The sequence below is a fragment of the Sorex araneus genome, chromosome 2 (genome assembly GCF_027595985.1).
Source record: "Sorex araneus isolate mSorAra2 chromosome 2, mSorAra2.pri, whole genome shotgun sequence".
Taxonomy (NCBI): Eukaryota; Metazoa; Chordata; class Mammalia; order Eulipotyphla; family Soricidae; genus Sorex; species Sorex araneus.
The window spans coordinates 237455907-237475752 of NC_073303.1; the positions used below are offsets into that span (position 1 = coordinate 237455907).

At 43.6% G+C, this 19846-nt stretch overlaps 2 protein-coding genes across 2 annotated transcripts in view; both read left to right on the forward strand.

Moving 5' to 3' along the window:
- The window catches only part of LOC101549413 (putative adhesion G protein-coupled receptor E4P), a 32041-nt gene extending 21675 nt beyond the window's left edge, over positions 1 to 10366 (forward strand). Inside the window, exons 14-17 of the mRNA XM_004619465.2 lie at positions 500 to 680; positions 1402 to 1497; positions 6874 to 6935; positions 10345 to 10366. Coding sequence (XP_004619522.2) covers positions 500 to 680; positions 1402 to 1497; positions 6874 to 6935; positions 10345 to 10366 — 361 coding nt within the window. The remainder of the gene's footprint in view (positions 1 to 499; positions 681 to 1401; positions 1498 to 6873; positions 6936 to 10344) is intronic.
- Positions 10367 to 13015: 2649 nt separating this feature from the next.
- Positions 13016 to 13963, forward strand: LOC101549140 (olfactory receptor 7A17-like). The gene has a single exon (XM_004619464.1). The coding sequence runs from the start codon at positions 13016 to 13018 to the stop codon at positions 13961 to 13963; it is 948 nt and encodes a 315-aa protein (XP_004619521.1).
- Positions 13964 to 19846: the final 5883 nt, after the last annotated feature.

A 19846-nucleotide genomic window follows, 5' to 3' on the forward strand; every position in this document is an offset into this window, starting at 1 on the left:
CATGAATGTAAGCTCACATGTATACCTGTGCACGCAAATATGCACACACACGCAAAATCACATTCAACAAGTCTCCCAGTCTGTTGCCTTCCCAAACCCTTCTCCTCTCTCCCAGACACACTTTTGTTTGAGGAAACTCAGCATTGCCAGGTTCCAAAGTCATAGAGCATCATCACATCATCATCATCATCATCATCATCCATGAGTTTCTCTGCAAATTTTTAAGAAGACACTTTTCACACATCTTACAATAAGTCCAGGCAAGAAACTCTATGAATCTTGCAAAAATAATTACCCCCCAAAAAACCAAAACCATTATTCTCAGAAACAGTGACTGAAGGGGTTCTGCCTCCTCCTTTACCTGCAATACCGTGTAACTGTGAGGTTGTCAGAAAGTTCCATGGGGGGCCTGAAAAGTGTTTCACAGAGTGTACCCCATGTGGAGTACGCCCTGTGAAACTCCAGGCTGATATTCATGATGACTTATTTTCTTTTTCAGGATCATAACATTGAAAGCTATTGCTCAACTGTTCATCTTGGGCTGTTCTTGGGGTCTTGGTTTTTTTATGGTTGAAGCGGTGGGAAAGACAGTAGGGCTGGTTTTCGCCTATATCTTCACCATCATCAATGTCCTGCAAGGGGTCGTGCTCTTCGTGGTACATTGCCTCCTTAATCGCCAGGTGAGGCTACCTCCTTTGTATCTTACCAGTTGAATTCCAAAGGATAATGGACTAATTTTCAGATTCTTTTGTCAAAGAAGGAGGGTTGGGCCACACTCAGTGCTACAAGGGGTGATTGCTCCTGACTCCAGCAGCATCTAAGCCTTCTTCACACAATCGAGGCCATCCCAAAATACCAGGGAAGGGATCAGAGAAGGAATTTGGAAACCATGCTGGAGACATAGCACAGGGGTGGAGATATTTGCTTTGCATGATGCCGGCTTTGATTCCCCAGACATCACACATGGTCCCCCGAGCACCACCAGGTGGATCTCTGAGCACAAAGCCATTATTCTCATCATTACTGTCAGGGCTATCATCATTTCATTGATCGCTACTATCATTTATATCACTGTTGGCATTCTCGCCCCACAACGTTCTCATTTTCATGTCCACCATCTCCTTCATCAGCATCATGACATTACCTTTGTCTGCATCATCAGTATGTTCACCTTACATAGACTCCTTATGTCATCTGACATGGGTCAATCAATGCCCTTTCTGCAACAGAGGCAGCAGAATGCAAATACAATGCACCATTGTGAGTGCAACCAAGGTCATAGAGAAAACCAGATAAAGCACAGTAAAGAAGGGTGCGGGTCCAATGATTGGGAGCCTTCTATTTTAGACTCCTCTCTCCCCAACTAATCCCGGGGTGTCACACAAATGTCTTGTTTCTCAGGTGCGCATGGAATATAAGAAATGGTTGAGTGGTGTGAGGAAAGGGTCGAAGATGGAAAGTACTGACATCTCGAGGTCTACTATTCACACCAAGATGGTAAGATGAGATCTGCTTGCTGCATAAATACTTATTGGAACCCACTTCCGGTGCTCCTAGAAACTTCTTAGTTCCCTGACCAAGATCAAATAGATTTAAAAAAATATTTTTTTAAGGGCTGGAGTGATAGTACACTGGGTAAGGCCTTGCAAGCCACTTGCAAGGTAAACACCATACCTGCTGTACTATTGCTCTGGCTCCTATTTATTTTTTAAGTCTTTTTGAAAAAAAAAAACTTTGATTGTTGAGTTACACCTAGTAGTGCTCCATTTGTGGGCTCATTTGTGGTGATACTGGGGAACCACATAGAATGCCAGGGAGTTGAACCCAGGGCAGCCACATGCAAATCAAACACCCTACCTGCTTAGTATCTCCCAACACCCCCCCAACTTTTTTTGAGGAAGATGCTTATTATTTATTATAGCATGCACAGCTTTCTAAGGGTCTATCTCACAATAAAAAATCTATTAAAAAACAAACCAAAGGGCCAGAGCGATAGTACAATGGGTAGGGCATTTGCCTTGTAACCGGCCGACCTGGATTCGATTCTCAGCATCCTATATGGTCCTCCAAGCACCATCAGGAGTGATGCCTGAGTGCAGAGCCAGGAATAACCACTGAGCATCACTGGGTGTAACCCAAAAAGCCAAAAAAGAAAGCTTAAAAAAAAAGCCCAAAAGCTGGGGCTGGAACGATAGCACAGCAGGTAGGGCATTTGCCTTGCATGCGACCGACCTGGGTTCGATTCCCAGCATCCCATATGGTCCCCTGAGCACCGTCAGGAGTGGTTCCTGAGTACAGAGCCAAGAGTAACCCCTGTATACCGCCAGGTGTCACCCAAAAAGCAAAAAAAAAAGCATATAAAACCCCAAAATGCTGGGGCTGGAGCGATAGCACAGCGGGTAGGGTGTTTGCCTTGCACACAGCTGAACTGGGTTCGATTCCCAGCATTCTATATGGTCCCCTGAGCACCGCCAATAGTGGTTCCTGAGTGCAGAGCCAGGAGTAACCCCTGTACATCGCCAGGTGCGACCCAAAAAGAAAAGAAAAAAAACCCAAAAGCAATTAAAAATCAGTTCCTACAGAAAAATTTCTAACCCCTTTAAAATACTTTTTCTCGGGGGCTGGAGCAATAATCCAAAGGGCAGGGCATTTGCGACGGACCTGGGTTCGATTCCCAGCATCCCATATGGTCCCCCGAGCACCGCCAGGAGTAATTCCTGAGTGCAGAACCAGGAGTAACCCCTGTGCATCACTGGTTGTGACCCAAAAAGAAAAAAAACCCTTTTTCTCTAGCCCTTTCAAAATTTCTTTCAAAAATTTTAAATTTATTTTATTCTAAAAATTATTGTTGTATATTGTGATATGTTTATAATCACTTGATCACTTGTCTTCCCATGATCTTTGATTTGCTTCAGTGGGCACCAGTAATGTCTCCATTTATCCCTGTCATGTGCTAGTGTAGCCCAATAATATCTGCTTGCTCCAGGAACAGGAAGAGCCTCAAACCGTTCATTCAGGGTTTTGATGAAGAAGTCTGACCATCTCATTGGTGGGCAGCCATGCGGTCTTTTGACATCCCGTGGATCCAGTCAGTAACAGCTCTAGTCCAGTGGTCATCTCTGAATTGCATTGCATGTCCGGCCCATCTGATTTTTGATATCTTGGCAAATGAGACAGTGTCCCTGATTCTTGACCGTCGATGGAGGTCGAAACTCCGGATTCCTTCTCTCACTTGAGTGAGACTATCTACTCCTAGCATGGCTCTTTTGATTCCTCTTTGGGATACCTGAATAGCATTCTCATCCTATTTGCAAAGGGCCCAGGTCTCTGAGGCGTACGTTAGTGCAGGAAGAATGGTGGAATCGAAAAGATGTGCCTGGAATCGGAGGTCTGTTATCCTCTTAACCACTTCTTTGACACTCTTGAAGGCATTCCATGCTGCTCTCTTCCTCCTGTGAAGTTCTGGCACCAAGTCATTCCTCGTGTTGAGTTCTTGACCCAGCTGCTGCATTCGGATATGTTTGTTCCATTGAGAGCAAATGAAGCATCAGGGACTAGTTCATTTTTCATGAGCATCGTCTTATTGAGGTTCAGCTGCAGTCTGACCTTTCCACACTCACAGTTGAAGTTGGCCAGCATTTGTGCCACTTGGCTAATGTTTGGCATTATGAGAACGATGTCATCAGCGAAGCAGAGGTGATGTAATTGCCGACCGTCTATCTTCACTCCCATTCCTTCCCATTCCAGTCATCACATGATGTTCTTGAGGGTGGCACTGAAGAGTTTCGGTGAAATGGTATCACCCTGCTGCACCCCTCTCTTTACATCAATGATCACTTCCTTGTAGAATGGTGAGATCCTGGTGGTGAATCCATAATACAGCTATGGAGAATCTTGATGTACTGAGTTTGAACACCCTGTTTGGCTAGGGCTTCAAGGACCACTTCAGTCTCAACAGAATCGAAGGCCTTCTTTAAGTTGATGAACATTAGACAGAGCGCCATCTTGAACTCTCGTGAAACTTCAATGAGTTTGGTCACTGTGTGGATATGGTCAATCGTGCTGAATCCTTTTCAGAACCTGGCTTGCTTGCATGGTTGTCCTTCATCTAGTGTTCTGCCTATTCTATTCAGTATGACATGAGTGAACAACTTGTAGATGACAGACAGCAGGCAGATTGGGCAATAGTTGCCAATATCGTGGATGTCTCCTTTCTTGTACAAAGGAACGGTCCTGCTGGTTTTCCACTGGGATGGAAACTTGCATTCAGACAGGTAGCATGTGAAGAGCCAAGCCAATGTATTGATGAGTACCGGCGGCAGATTCTTCAGGTGTTCTTCAGGTGCTCTGAACTTGTCTGGACCAGGTACTGTACGCATCTTTACTGACAAAATGGCATGTCAGATTTCAGAAGGGAGGACATTGGGAACAACATATCCATCCTGAGGAATTTGGTATGTGGGCAGGTGTACATGGCTGTCGAAGAGATCCGAGTAGAAGTCATGAATAATCCTCTCCATTGCTTTTCTGGAAGATGTGATATATCCACCAGGATGTCGGAGAGCAGCCAACTTGGTCTAAGTTGGTGAAGGACAGGCGAGCATTGCGAATACTTTTCCCAGCTTCTGCTACATCGACCAACACTGCCGCTCTTCTCTCTTTGAGGTCTTCCTTTATCACTTCTCTGCACAGCTTTGCGAGCTTGGACGTTAGCTTGTGGTTGCCTGAGGCTTGCGCCAAACCACGTTGATGAATGAGCTCGAGAGTTCCCAAGGACAGGCATCTGTTTGTGACTTTCTCACTCTCGGAATTCTTTGTACAGTCATGGAAGTGCTGGACCAGTTGATTGTATTCCTCGTCGATGTTGTCAAGGATGGCATCTTCCCATGTTGCCGCAATAGTGCCAAAGAGCTCCCAGTTGGTGGTCATTCTGGGAGTTGCCTTCTTAAACTTAAACTTTACAGACCTTTCTCCCCTCTCTGTGAAGTAGAATTTTGCACGAAGGAGACTGTGGTCTGATCCTGTTTGGAATTTTGGGTCAACAGCGACATCGGTCAGGCAAAACCTTCGATTGAATATAATGTGGTCAATTTCATTGTGGAACTGTCCACCGGGAGACTCCCATGTTCAGCGTTTAGATTCGGCCTTCTGGAACTGTGAGTTACCATGGATGGTCTTGGTCAACATGATGAACTCAGACAGTCTCTCACCATGATTGTTCCATTCTAGGCCATGGGTCCTGATATGGAGTTCTTTGGGCAACCTCCTTGGTCATATCTTGGCATTGAAATCACCAACAATGATCTTGTAGAAGGTGTGGTCTTCTTTGTAGAACCTCTCCAGTTCCATGTAGAACTTCTCAATTTCTTCTTCATCGTAGTTGGATATTGGCACACAGACGACGAAGATAGAAACTGCCGGCAGTGAGCCCCATCTATTCAAGCATAATTGTCTGATTCAAGCTGTTAGGCGTTCGAATGAATCAATGCTCACGGCTAAGTTCATGTTGACAAGGACACCAACGCCACTGACACCTCTGTTGTCGAAAGTTCCAAGGAACAATTCTTCTCTAGTGTCAAAAATGGCGTGATGTGATCGATGACCTCCACTACCCAGCCACCACCATGCTCCAGGCCACTCTCTGGTCAGTTGGGCCGAACCTCACACACGAGTGAAGCCCCACAAAACCAGGTAAGCAGAACTTTGCAACCTTGGACTCTAGGCTCAACGAGACCTGGAAACAAGATCCTTTGTTTGCTTCCTCTAATCTCCAGCACTTAGGGAGGGGGTCAAACCCAGACGCCCCACCCTACCCAAGCCAGATAAATACCTCACCTGCCAACCCCCACTACCTCCACTACCCAGCCACCGCCACGCTCCAGGCCACTCTCCGGACCGTGTGGCCACTTTGCCACTGAGCGACACACCATAACACACTTAATACCCACTTTCCATAATTTCCGCACCATATTTGATAGGGGTCAAATATGGTGTGAACTATGGGAACACCTCTAAGGGTGGTTGGAGGCTGCCCTAAATGAGAGCCTGGCAAGCTACCGAGAGTACCTCGCCCGCACGACAGAGCCTGGCAAGCTACCCTTGGAGTATTGAATATGCCAAAAACAGTAACAACAATGGGCCTTATTCACCTGACCGAAAGAGCCCCCAGTATGGCATTGTTAAGAAAGATGAGCAAGGAGAGGCTGAAAAAATTTCACAGATGAACTAGACTGCCAAAACAAAGAAAGACTAAAATCACTGTCTGTACTTTCAAGGCATGTACGCTGGCATCGGAAGCATCCATTGAGGACCTGATGGTTCAAGTGCAGAAGATCAAGTATGATGTCATTGGTCTGATTGAAAATGTTTACAATAGCATTAATATTCATGGGCTTGATGTAGTAATTTCTCCATACTGTCATGAGAAGACCCAGTATCCTCAAATCCCTCATCTTATACCTAATCCAAGGAATTTATTTCTTATTTTTTCCCTTTGTTCAGTATTTCATTTTTGTTTATTTATTTTAATTGAATCATCATGAGCTACACAGTTACAAAGTTGTTCAAGATTTTCAGTCATAAAATGTCCCAACACCTGTTCCTCCATCAGTGCACATTTCCTGCCACCTATGTTCCCAGTAAGAGGTTCATTTTGGGGGGAGGGGGGGTCGCACCTGGCATTGCACAGGGGTTACTCTTGGCTCATGAACTCAGGAATTACTCCTGGCGGTGCTCAGGAGACTATATGGGATGCTGGGAATTGAACCCAGGTCGGCCACGTGCAAGGCAAACGCCCTACCCGCTGTGTTATGGCTCCAGCCCCAAGAGATTCATTTCTTTTCAACTTTTCTTCCTCTTCTCTCCCCCAATCAGGAGGAAGTGGGGAAATCATCAGAAATGATTCAACAATCACACATCGTGTCGGCCCAAAAACAGTCCCAGACTTGCACTACTGTCTCTGTTCCCTGGCAAGCAACAAAAAATTGATCAACTGACAGCATGCCTCTGTGACTAAGTGTGAAACAGACAAATGTCACCGTCCACATTTCCTGTGACAACTAATTATGACATACCCACATGCCCCCACATTTTAGCTTCTATATACAATGGAAAGACTGTGTGGGAAATGCCAAGACCCAGAAATCGGTAGAATATTTCCTGATGAAATGTTCAATGCTCCAATACTTTGATTTATTTTTTGGTCTATACCCACAGTAATTGGGTGACCAGGTGATGAAACCCATGACCCCTTCATTCAAAGCCTGAGCTTCAAACCTTTGAGTCCCCCTCCCCATTCCAAATAAAACATTTTTATGGTCATGGAAAGGGGATTTTTTTTTCTTTCAGCCACGATCAACCATGCCCAAGACTTATTGGCTGACAATGAGATTAAACATATGCTCTTTCCATCCTTCCTGCTACAACTTAAGCTTCTGAAGATTTACTTCACTGTCTGCATCATACAATGCCTCCCTGAATAATAAATGTTTCTTAAAAGTTGGTTGCATTTTTTTATGTCAATATGCATCACCATTCTCACATAGAGAATGTCATTGGGAAGCATTTGGGGTCAGATTTTGAGCATTTTACTCCCAGATTTTGTTGTTGTTGTTCTGGTGTCATGTGCAGCAATGCTCAGGGGTAACTCCTGGTGGTGTCTGGGAGACCATATGGGATGCTGGGATCAAACCAAGGCAAATTCCCTACCAACTGAACTATCACTCTGGCCCTGTTTTTCTCCTAAGATTTTTTTAATCACCTGATGAATTTTTAAAAGCTATTCTTTGCCCAGAGTAGCACTATAGCCCTGTCGTCCCGTTGTTCACTGATTTGCTCAAGCAGGCACTAGTAACGTCTCCATTGTGAGACTTGTTGCTACTGTTTTTGGCATATTGAATATGCCATGGCTAGCTTGCCAGGCTCTGCCGTGTGGGCGGGATACTCTCGGTAGCTTGCCGGGCTCTCTGAGAGGGATGGAGGAATTGAACTCGGGTTGGCCGCATGCAAGGCAAACACCCTAACTGCTGTAATTAATTTTTTCTCAGCATCTTCTTGAACTTGTTCCTGAATCAATGCTCTCCAATAAAGTATGCTCTTTTATGGTGTGGTCTGGCTTTACTTCTTTTGTCTTATGCTTTCTAATCCTGCCCTCCTACTAAAGTGTTAGATACTTTACAAATGTGTTTTGGCATTAGAATTGACTTTGTTAGCAGACATATTTTAGAACTATGGCCCTACAGTATCACCAGAACAACTCCCCTGTATGATCTCTCCAGCCCAGAAATGGATGCTTATAAAAATATAACCTACTGTCCATGAATCCAAAATCAGGTTATTTAATGGAAAACAAGCTAAATAAGAATATATATTCTCATAAATAACAAACTGGTTACATGAGGAAATAAACTACATATTTATTTATTTTTATTAGTGAATCACCATGAGGTACAGTTACAGGCTTACAAACTTTCATGCTTGCATTTCAGTCATACAATGATTGAGTCCCATCCCTCCACCAATGCCCATTTTCTACCACCAATGGTCCCGGCATCCCTCCTACCACCGCCACCCGATCCCCCACAACCCTGCCCCGCCTCTGTGGTGGGGCATTCCCTTTTGCTCCCTCTCTCCTTTTGGGTGTTGTGGTTTGCAATAGAGGTATTGAGTGGCCATCATATTCGGTGTATGGTCTACTTTTGGCACGCACCTTTCAACCTGAATGGGTCCTCCCAACATCCTTTACTTGGTGTTTCCTTCTCTATCTGAGCTGCCTTTTCCTCCAGCATGTGAGGTTGGTTTCCAAGCCATGGAGCAGACTTCCTGGTCCTTATTTCTACTACTCTTGGTTGTTAGTCTCCAATTCTGTTACTTTATATTCCACAGATGAGTGCAATCTTTCTGTGCCTGTCCCTCTCTTTCTGACTCATTTCACTTAACATGACACTTTCCATGTTGATCCACTTGTATGCAAAGTTCATGAATTCATTTTTTCTAACAGCTGCATAGCATTCCATAGTGTAGATGTACCAAAGTTTCTTTAACCAGTCATCTGTTCTCGGGCACTCATTTTTTTCCCCAGATTTTGGCTATTGTAAATAGTGCGGCAATGAACATACAAGTGCAGATATCATTTCGACTATACTTTTTTGCCTCTCTGGAATATATTCCCAGGAATGGTATTTCTGGGTCAAATGGGAGCTCAATTTCTAATTTTTTGAGAATCGACCATACTGTTTTCCAAAAGGGCTGAACCAGTCGGCATTCTGACCACCAGTGAAGGAGAGTCCCTTTCTCCCCACATGCCAACACTGGTTGCTTTTGTTCTTTTGGATGTGGACCAATCTCTGTGGTGTGAGATGATATCTCACTGTTGTTTTGATCTGCATCTTCCCGATGATTAGTGATGTAGAGCATTTTCTTTTTTTTTTTTTTTTTTTGCTTTTTTTGGGTCACACCTGGCGATGCACAGGGGTTACTCCTGGCTCTGCACTCAGGAATTACCCCTGGCCGTGCTCAGGGGACCATATGGGATGCTGGGATTTGAACCCGGGTCGGCCGCGTGCAAGGCAAACGCCCTACCCGCTATTTTCTCATGTGCCTTTTAGCCATTCGTATTTCTTCTTTGAGAAAGTTTCTGTTGATTTCATCACCCCATTTTTTTATGCGATTGGATGTTTTCTTCTTGTGGAGTTCAACCAGTGCTTTGTATATCCTTGATATCAACCCCTTATCGGATGGGTATTGGATGAATATCCTTTCCCATTCTGTAGACTGTCACTGTTTTGGTCACTGTATTTTTTGCGATGCAGAAGCTTTTTAGTTTAAGATAGTCCCATTTGTTTATCTCTGTGTTCACTTGCTTGGCCAGTGGTGTGTCATCTTTGAAGATACTGTTAGCTTCAACAAAATGACATATTTTAACTCATGGTGTAAGTATAGAATTCCTTATGGTTTCTGCCCACACACTCAGGCCAAGCCTCACGCATGAGGGAAGTCCAACAAAATCCAGGTAATGCAGAACTTTGTGACCTTGGACTCTGGGCTCAACGGGATTGGGAACGGAGATCCTCTGCTCATTTCCCCCAGTCTCCGGCGACCTCCTGCTGGCGCCAGATAATCTTGTCATAGGCCACCATCCAGTTCACATAACTTTTTCTCCTGAAAGGGAGCAACATGACGCCTGCCATAGCCTTGTCATCAGATTCCGCGCCTGGTTGTTTCACTCAGGATGCCCCAGAGAGGCCAGATAAGAGCCCTCCCCACCCCAAGGGACCCAGCCCTGGCAGCTGAAAACCTCCAGAACCCAAATCCCGCTATGCTCATGACTGCTCCCCTCATGCTCAGGCCAAGCCTCATGTACGAGTGAACATATTCCTGGAACATGTGGCCGCATTTGTGACTGCGCAAAACATCATAAGATATTTCCTACCTATTCTCCATAAGTACCACACACATTTAATGGGGTTCAAATAGTAGGCAACACATCATAGAGGAAAGAATATATATGCATATATGCATATTTTCAGATATATATATGAAAGCTCACATCACTCAACCTTTAACAACATGTTAGTGATATCCTAAAGAATGTCTTAATGGGGGGCTGGAGCGATAGCACAGCGGGGAGGGCGTTTGCCTTGCACGCGGCCAACCCGGGTTTGATTCCCAGCATCTCATATGGTCCCCCGAGCACTGCCAGGGGTGATTCCTGAGTGCAGAGCCAGGAGTAACCCCTGAGCATCGTCAGGTGTGACCCCCCCCAAAAAAAAAAAGCAAAAAAAAAAAAAGAATGTCTTAATGGCCTCACAAAATAGAAAACCTTCACACTGTTTCCTCCATGGATACCCTTTTGTAGCATTTTCAGTGGTTTTTCATAACAGACAAATAAAATATATTATTTCGGTTGTGCTTTGGGACAAAGATTGGGGCTTGGGATGGAAACATCGCAAATTTGGTCGTGGGATGGTGTAACGGTGGTGGGATTGGTGTTTGAGCATTAAGTGTAATCAAATACTGTGAACTACCTTATAAAATAAAATAAAAAGATTTTAAAAAAGAATTCCTAATGGTGGTTTCAGAACTCTGGAAGGGAAAAGAAATTTAAAAAAAAAAAAGATGGATTCACTTGAGCCCCAATGTCTTGGGAAAAGAGAATCATTAAGAAATACTTTCTGCATGTCCAGACCAGATTTCCATGGGGAATCCTGAGCTTAGAGGCAGGAGGAACAAGACACAGATGTACCTAATGAGCAGGTAAAGGGAGCTTTAAATATCTCCTTATCTCCTTTGTCTCACACCTGTGCACCAGGGTGGGAGGGCCAGTTTTATTTGTTGGTGTGTATTCCTCACTCTGGCTGAGACATTGATGTTTCACTTCTTCCTGCTCTCTTGGCTGGAGCCAGACCCTCCAATTCCATGATCAACTATTGGATGATGAATTCAGGCTTTCACTTAGAGAGATTCCACTCAGAGTTCCCATCCACCAGGTGAGTTCACCTGAACTTGGAAGAGAGAGAGAGAGAGAGAGAGAGAGAGAGAGAGAGAGAGAGAGAGAGAGAGTTAAGAACATGGAGCCCAGCCACCTGAATCCTACTTAGCCCAGAGGTAGGAAATTGCTATATTAGCTACTTGATTTATGAATGAATGTATTTAGTTCAATGGTATCATAACTTGAATGACTTGGAATGAGCTTTCCTTTTCTCTATCATTAAGTTGTTAGCATGATATCAAAGCTGGAACTGTGTTGAAATGGCTGAGTTCAAAGTATGCTTCTCAGTTGGGGAAAAATAAAGGGGTGATTTTGCCAAATGGGGGACTTGAGCAATGCCCAGAGACATATCTGAGTGTCCTTATGGAAAAAGCTGGGTTGCTCTGAATATCCTTTGATGGACAGGAGGAAAAACTAACCCAGAAAGTCAGCACAGTTAAACTACTGAGTACAGGCATAAACCTTTTGGAGAATTTATAGACTCTAATGCTCATGGTCTCCAGGCATTTTTAACCTTTCTACCAGGGAGTTTCTCTTTTCTGCCAGTAACAAAATTCCAACTCTAAGGCCAGAGCGATAGGACAGCGGGGAAAGTGTTCATCTTACACCCAGCTGACCCAGGTTCTATTCCCAGCATCCCATAAGGTCTCCCAAGCACTGCCAGGACTGATCCCTGAGTGCAGAGCCAGGAGTCAGCCCTAAGCACTACCAGCTGTGCCTCCCCAAACAAAACAAAACAGTAACAAAAATTCTAGCCCCACCATATTGACAGCTCTTGAAATAGGTCTCAGGTGAATGTGGGTGTGAAAGACACTGTTTGCATTCTCTTAAAAGAATGTATCAACCTTCATGCTCATATTCACCATTTGGACTTGCCTATTGTAGGTATTCAGATCATTTACCTTTTGGTCAGGGATAAGCCCCCACCCCATGTTCCTGGCATGTAAAAGATGTGCTCTAGCCCTGTGAGCTATCCTGGTGTTATCTTTTTAAATTATTTATTGCTCATCCCCCCAGGAGTACCCCCTGAGTATTGCTGGGTGTGGTTCAAAATTAAAAAACAAAACAAACAACCAAAATCTCAGTAATAATAAAATTATTCTCTTTTCTGGGTTTCTTGCTTCATCTGATTCTTAGTTTTACTCTATGTCACATTGCATATGCAATCGTCTAGCTGTTCATATAAAAGCTTACTCTTACAATAGGATTTTAAGCAATCCCTCTGAATTTTTGGAAGATGTCTGAAGGAAAGGAACAATTTCCTCTTTCTACAAGAAGGTAGACATTTTTTTAAAAACCTGATTTCATTTTATGGTGCAACATCTTACAACTCAATTGAAACAGTACATTTTCATATTCATGAGGTCCATTTTCTTACTTCATCAGAAATAAGGGTCCATCTAGAAAACATCAATTCTAATGTCTTCACGGGAAAAATAAGAACCAAATTTACATCTGTGGGACCTACAGATTTGTGGGAGGCTTCATGGTGCCATTTCCCTATTCCTTAGAAGCCCCTGCCACGACATGAAGCTAGAAAATGCTTCACAAGCATCAGACTTTCTCCTTCATGGCTTTTCATCTGAACCAGAATTACAGCCCATCATCTTCATGCTTTTCCTGTCCATGTACCTGATCACCATCTTTGGGAACCTGCTCATCATCCTGGCTGTCATTTCCGACCCCCACCTCCACACGCCCATGTACTTCTTCCTGTCCAACCTGTCCTTTGTGGACATCGGTTTCACCTCCACCACCATCCCCAAGATGCTGGCAAACATCCAGACGCACAGCAAAGCCATCACTTACAAAGCCTGCCTCACCCAGATGTACTTTGTCATACTCTTTGCAGTGTTGGACATCTTTCTCCTGACTGTTATGGCCTATGACCGCTTCGTGGCCATCTGCCATCCTCTGCACTACACAGTCATCATGAACCCTCAGCTCTGTAGACAGCTGGTTCTGGGCTCCTGGGTCACCAGTGCCTTAAATTCCTTGCTGCACTGTTTGATGACCTTGCGAATGTCCTTTTGCACAGACTTGGAAATCCCGAATTTTTTCTGTGAGCTGAAACCCATTGTCCAGCTTGCTTGCTCCGACACCTTGATCAATAACGTGGTGATGTATTCTGCGGCCGTGGTGGTGGCCGGTGGTTCCCTGGTGGGCATCCTTTACTCCTACTCGAAAATTGTCTCCTCAATCCTCAAGATCTCCTCAGCTCAGGGCAAGTACAAAGCCTTTTCCACTTGTGCCTCCCATCTCTCCGTGGTCTCTTTATTTTTCTGTACTGTCCTAGGAATATATCTTAGCTCTGCTGCAACCCACAGCTCACAATCAAGTTCGATCGCCTCCGTGATGTACGCTGTGGTCACCCCCATGCTGAACCCCTTCATCTACAGCCTCAGAAACAAGGACATCAAGAGGGCCCTCAGAACATTGCTGGCCAAGGGGTCCACAAAAGTGCAGGGGTCCTAGCTCTGCATCCCTGCCCACAATAGGTGAGATCGAAGTATTATGGTAGAAGTGGTGATTGTGTGGTTCTACTCCAGAAGAACTTGTTCTGTGTTTCCTGGAATTTCCATTTCTTGTTTGTTTGTTTGTTTGTTTTGTGTCGAGGCCACATTCAGCTGTGCTCAGAGCTAACTCTTAGCTCGACACTCAGGGATCACTCCTGGCGATGCTCAAGGGACCGTATGGGGTGCCATGGATTGAACCCGGGTCAGCAGTGCACAAGGCAAGCAGCTGCCCACTGTCCTATCTTTATGACCTGTAAGGAATTTTCTTTTCTTTCATCTCAGCACCAGTCACTTTGTCCAGAAATCACGTGGCTAAATTTTCTGCTGTCTCAGTTGTCGAATAGTTTTTCCCTTTCTCTCTCTTTTTTTTCTCATCTCCAAACACAAATGTGAATGATTTCAAGATCATTCTTTGCCTAATGTGGCACCTTGGGATTTTGGAAATTCCATTATATTTTAAACCAAAAGATTTACAACACAAAATGTTTTTTAAGTTTACTTCACATAGAATTATCATGAGTTTTACTAATGAAAATGCTAGTGGCAAAAAGCTCTACTTGATTAAATCTATGTAATTTGATCATAGGAAAAATCTGGACCATTTTCATCTTTTTGGCTAAAATTTCTGCATATGTCACTATCTAAATGGCTCTTCCCAATAAACTAAAATTTATTAAACTAGTGCATTTAGTAACTTGTGCCTAGATCTTATTACTTTCAGGATAATTTTTTATCTTTCTACTTATTTTCTACCATGCTGACTGTAGCCACTGACAAAATGATGATTAAAAGCATGCCTTCCAGGAGCTGGAGTGATAGTACAACAAGTAGGGAGTTTGCCTTGCATGTGGCCAACCTGGGTTCGATCCCTGGCATCCCATATGGTCCCCCTCCCCAGCACCGTGAGGGGTAATTCCTGAGTGCAGAGTCAGGAGTAACTCCTGAGCATCGCTGGGTGTTACCCGAAAAGCAAACAAAAACAAAAGCAAAACAAACACATGCCTTCCAGGGGGCCAGAGAGATACTACAAGATATTACAAGTCACTTGTCTTGCACGCACCTGATCTTGCCATCCCAGGGGTCCCCCAAGCAATTCCAGGAGAAATTCCTGAGTGCAGAGTCAGGAGAAACCCCTAAGCAAAGGCCAAACAAACAAAAATGGATGTCTTCATTGGAGTCCTTATTGCGAGAAAAAAATTACAAATTAATCTAATAGAAAACTAAGTTCATATGAACCCAAGGTAAAGCACTACTTAGCAGTAAGCACTTACTACATAGTAGTAAGCACTACTTAGCAACACTACGTGAAGGAGCTCTTGTGTGTTTTTGTGCAGCCTCTCAGCTGAGTATGGTGGATTGACATCTAAGCATCAAGGCATATTGATGTCTAAGCATCAAAATTTGCATATGCAATCAAAGTGAAAGTAAAGTGAAATTTATTAGTTACACAGGCGGGGGGGGCTTAGGGTGGGGGGGCTAGGGGCGTGGGGGGGTTTGGGGTGTGAGGGGGCGGGGTGGAGCTATACTGGGATTCTTGGTGGTGGAATATGAGCACTGGTGAAGGGATGGGTATTCGAGCATTGTATAACTGAGATTTAAACCTGAAAACTTTGTAACTTTCCACATGGTGACTCAATAAAAAATTAAAAAAAAATTTGCATATGGCTGAAATACAGATTGACACTTCAGGTTTTTCATGAACTATTTTCCTTTTCTCTGCTCAAAAAACTCCCTTGAGTCCTCTACTATCATCTATTTTGTCGCTCAAAATCATTACACTCCCTTCTACAATTTTGTAGCCATCACTAATTGATTGCGAATGAACACTCCCCATATCTCCACTGCAGATGTTCTTTAGTTCCTATAATCTTTGCATTTTCCTGGTCTAATAACATAAAACAAGTCTGATTTCCTATTCATGTATGTGGAATAAGTTCGGTTGTGTTTTTACACAAACATGTACATCCTAGCCTCCTCTCCCAGAGGTAACTAAATTTATTTAGTTACTTAAAAGGAATTCTAATAAGACTTATTGGTGCACTTGTCAAAAATAAACTGAAATAACGATGTAGGTATGAATGCTGTTTGAAAACATAATAACAAATGTCAAGAAGCAGCCGATTTTTGTTAAATGTCATTATTCTGTCCTTCATGAATATTCTACCAGTTAAAAAGTGGCTGCTTGGATAGTCATCCTAAGAGCAAGCAATTAAATATAATGGACCTTACATGCTGTTCTCCACCCCTGCCCACATGAGGTCATAGGAAATGAATGTATGGGTCATGAAAACTAGAGAGCAAAGAAGGTGCCACAATCAAAAATTAATCCACGGTCCAATGTGTTATGAGTATGAGATGTTTCTAGCTGCATTCACACCTGTTGTATTTCTCAGGGCAAAGTGGGAAAGCTTAAGAATACTTGATTGGGGGCCAGAGCGATAGCACAGTGTGTAGGGCGTTTGTCTTGCATGCGACCGACCCAGGTTCAATCCCCAGCATCCCATATGGTCCCCCAAGCACCGCCAGGAGTAATTCCTGAGTGCAAAGCCAGGAGTAACCCCTGAGCATCGCTGGGTGTGACCCAAAAAGCAAAAAAAAAAAAAAAAGAATACTTGGGGGACTGGTGTGATAGTACAGGAGGGAAGGCATTTGTCTTGCATTCGGCTGAAATATGTTTGAGCCCCAACACCCCACAGGGTCCCTCAAGCACCACCGGAGTGACCCCTGAGTGCAAAGCCAGGAGTAATCCCTGAGCCTCGCTGGGTGTGACCCAAACACAAACAAACAAACAAACAAAATAATAAAGTAGCTAAATAAATTAGCAATTGTGGAATGGCGGGGGCATAGTTTCAGTCAGTATCTCAACATTTGGATTGTCTTTTGCCCTCAAGACATGGAAACTTATGAGAAGATGCCAAACTCTTTTATGTCAAGTGTTCGTTTTGAGCACTGCGGTTTACAATACTGTTAATGAGAGGGTCTCATGCAAAGTTTAAAAGATGGGGTTGTGGGAGGATGTGGAGTGGGGGTAGGATTCTGCTTGGATTCAAAGGAGGCAGCACAACACAGTATCACGGCTAACTTTGGGAGAAAAATAAGAACAATAATTTTAAAGAAGCATGTGAAAGTGTGCATGTGTGCATGTGTGCATGCGTGCGTGTGTGTATGCTTGTGTTTACGTGGTTTACGTGGTTCCCTTCCATGTAAATGCTTCTTCATGGATAACTGATGGTCTGGTGAACCTAGAAAGAAACTGATGTTTATTTGTTATATACCTGTCAAGAGGGGCAGGTTGAAGGATCGTAGGGACCCTGGGACACTGGTGGTGGGACAGGAGTTGCAATATTGTATGCCTTAAACAACTCTATTATGAACAGCTTTGTAAATCACTGTGTCTTCATTAAAAATAAATATATGTATATGTTTTGTTTTATTTTGGGGGGCATTAGGGGGCGGTGGTAGCACAGCTGACACAGCCAGAGTTTTTAAAGGCTGAGTCCTAGCTCTGTGCTTAGGGATTACTCCTGGAGAGGATTGGGGAACCATATGTGGTGCCGGGGATCAAACTTAGGTTGGCTGTGTGCAAGGCAAGTGCTCTATCCACTGTACTGTTGTTCTGACCCCTCTGTATAGATTTTTAAAAGAAATTGGGAACATTCCCTAAAAATAGTTAGGTCATAAAATGATCTTGATAAATCTTTTCTTTAATAATTGATTTTTCAAGGTCATCATGAATTCAAAAATTATATTTCCTCATAGAATGCATGCCTATAGATCTTTTGTTTAGTTGATTTTTATTTTTGGGGGCACACCAACCATACTCAAGGTTTTCTCCTGGCTCTGCACTCAGGCATCACTCCTAAAGGTGCTCAGTGGACCCTATGGGATGTTGGGAATTAAACCTGGGTTGGCCACATGCAAGGCAAATGCCCTCCCCACTGTCCTATCGTTCTTACCCCCAAGTGCCTATAGGTTTTTAAATCAGAAAACCCCCAAAAGTAGTTAATTCAGATTTAAGGCAAAAAGCAATCAATGCATGTTCTGCATGTTCTGTATTTATGAAATAGTTTGGAATGAGGTACTAATCACTAGAAACTTGTGGCAACAGTAGGACATTCCTATTGGTTTTGTCAGAAGTGTCATGCTACCAGGAGGTTGGCTCCATGGCTTGGAAGCTGGCCTCACATGCTGGGGGAAAGGGCAGTTCAGATAGAGAAGGGAACATCAAGTAAGCTCTGGTTGGAGGACCCGCTCGGGAGGGGAGATGTGTGCTGAAAGTAGACTATAGATTGAACACGATGGCCACTCAATATCCCTATTACAGACCACAACATCCAAAAGGAGAGAGAGATATCAAAAGGGAATGCCCTGCCACAGAGGCGGGGGGGGGGGGAGGGGGGATGGGATTGGGAGGTGGGAGGGATACTGGGTTCACCGGTGGTGGAGAATGGACACTGGTAGAGGGAGGGGTGCCCGAACATTGTATGAGGGAAACACAAGTATGAAAATGTGTAAATCTGTTACTGTACCCTCATGGTGATTCACTAATTAAAAAATTAAAATTAAAAATTTAAAAAAATGTCATGCTACAGAGAATTATCATAGAGATTCAGTTCACCTTGTCAAGGTGGAAGAGAAAGCAAATTCTTAAAAGACCCCAACTCTTGCTATAAATAACTCAGGGACCTCCCCAAGACAGGCATATTCATCAAAGATATGGAGGAAAGATGGGATTACTGGTTTAGGGATCAGGAGTGGAGTAATTCATGGGGGAAAATGTTTTAAAATTTGAATTTATTTGAGCTCCTAATGAAGAGAAATCATAAGGAAATTTCTTTTTCCCTGTCCACATGAGTTCTTCACAGGGGAATTGCATGTTTAGAGAATAAGATGGCGGGAAATGCACCCTAAGGGAGGTAGAGGGAGCTGTAAATATCTCTGCAGTTCCTTTGTCAAGCCTGTGTCTCAGGAAGGAACGTGGCTTTGCATTTTGTTGTTTGGAGTTCTAACTTCCACTGTGAGACTTATGTATCACTCCTTCCTTCCGTCTTCTCTGGGAACTGAGCACCCCTCTCCAGCATCTCCCAGCTGAGACGAATCCAGGCTTCCCATCCAGGTGAGTCCCATAACTGAGTTGACTGTCCATCAGAAGGTAGAGAAAATGAAAGGGAATAGCAATGGCCTATGGTCAATTGCAGTTTGCTAACTGCACTTACAGAGACACTTGTGCTTGAGTGCTTGGTGGATGAATGGAGTTAGTTACCTCCTTTCCTGAAGAGTGTGATTGCACTGATGATTATTTTTAATTTAATTTAATTTTGTATGTCTTACCTATGATTAATCAATTTTTAGGTATGTGGTCTACTAATTTTTTAATTTTTTAAATTTATTTATTTTTTAAATTAAATCAGTGAGATACACAGTTACAAGGTTGTTCATGATTGGGTTTTAGTCATATAATGTTCCAACACCTGACCCTTCACCAGTGTACATCTCCCACCACTAATGTCCCCAGTTTCCCTCCTGCCCCTCCCCTCTGTGGCAGACATCTCTCTCTGTCTCTCTGTTTCTGTCTCTGTATCTCTCTTTCCTTTTGGGTATTATGTTTGCAACATAGATACTGAAAAGTTATCATATATGTCTCTTTATCTACTTTCAACACTTAGTTCTTGTCCAGAGTGATCATTTTCAGCAATTATGGTCATACTGGTCCCTTCTTTATCCTAACTGGTCCCTTCTTTATCCTAACTGATCCTTTTTTAATGAACAATCATCTTCTGGATCATATAATTGTGACCACATCAAGGCTAGGTGGTGCCAAGGCAGTGGAATTCAAAGGAAG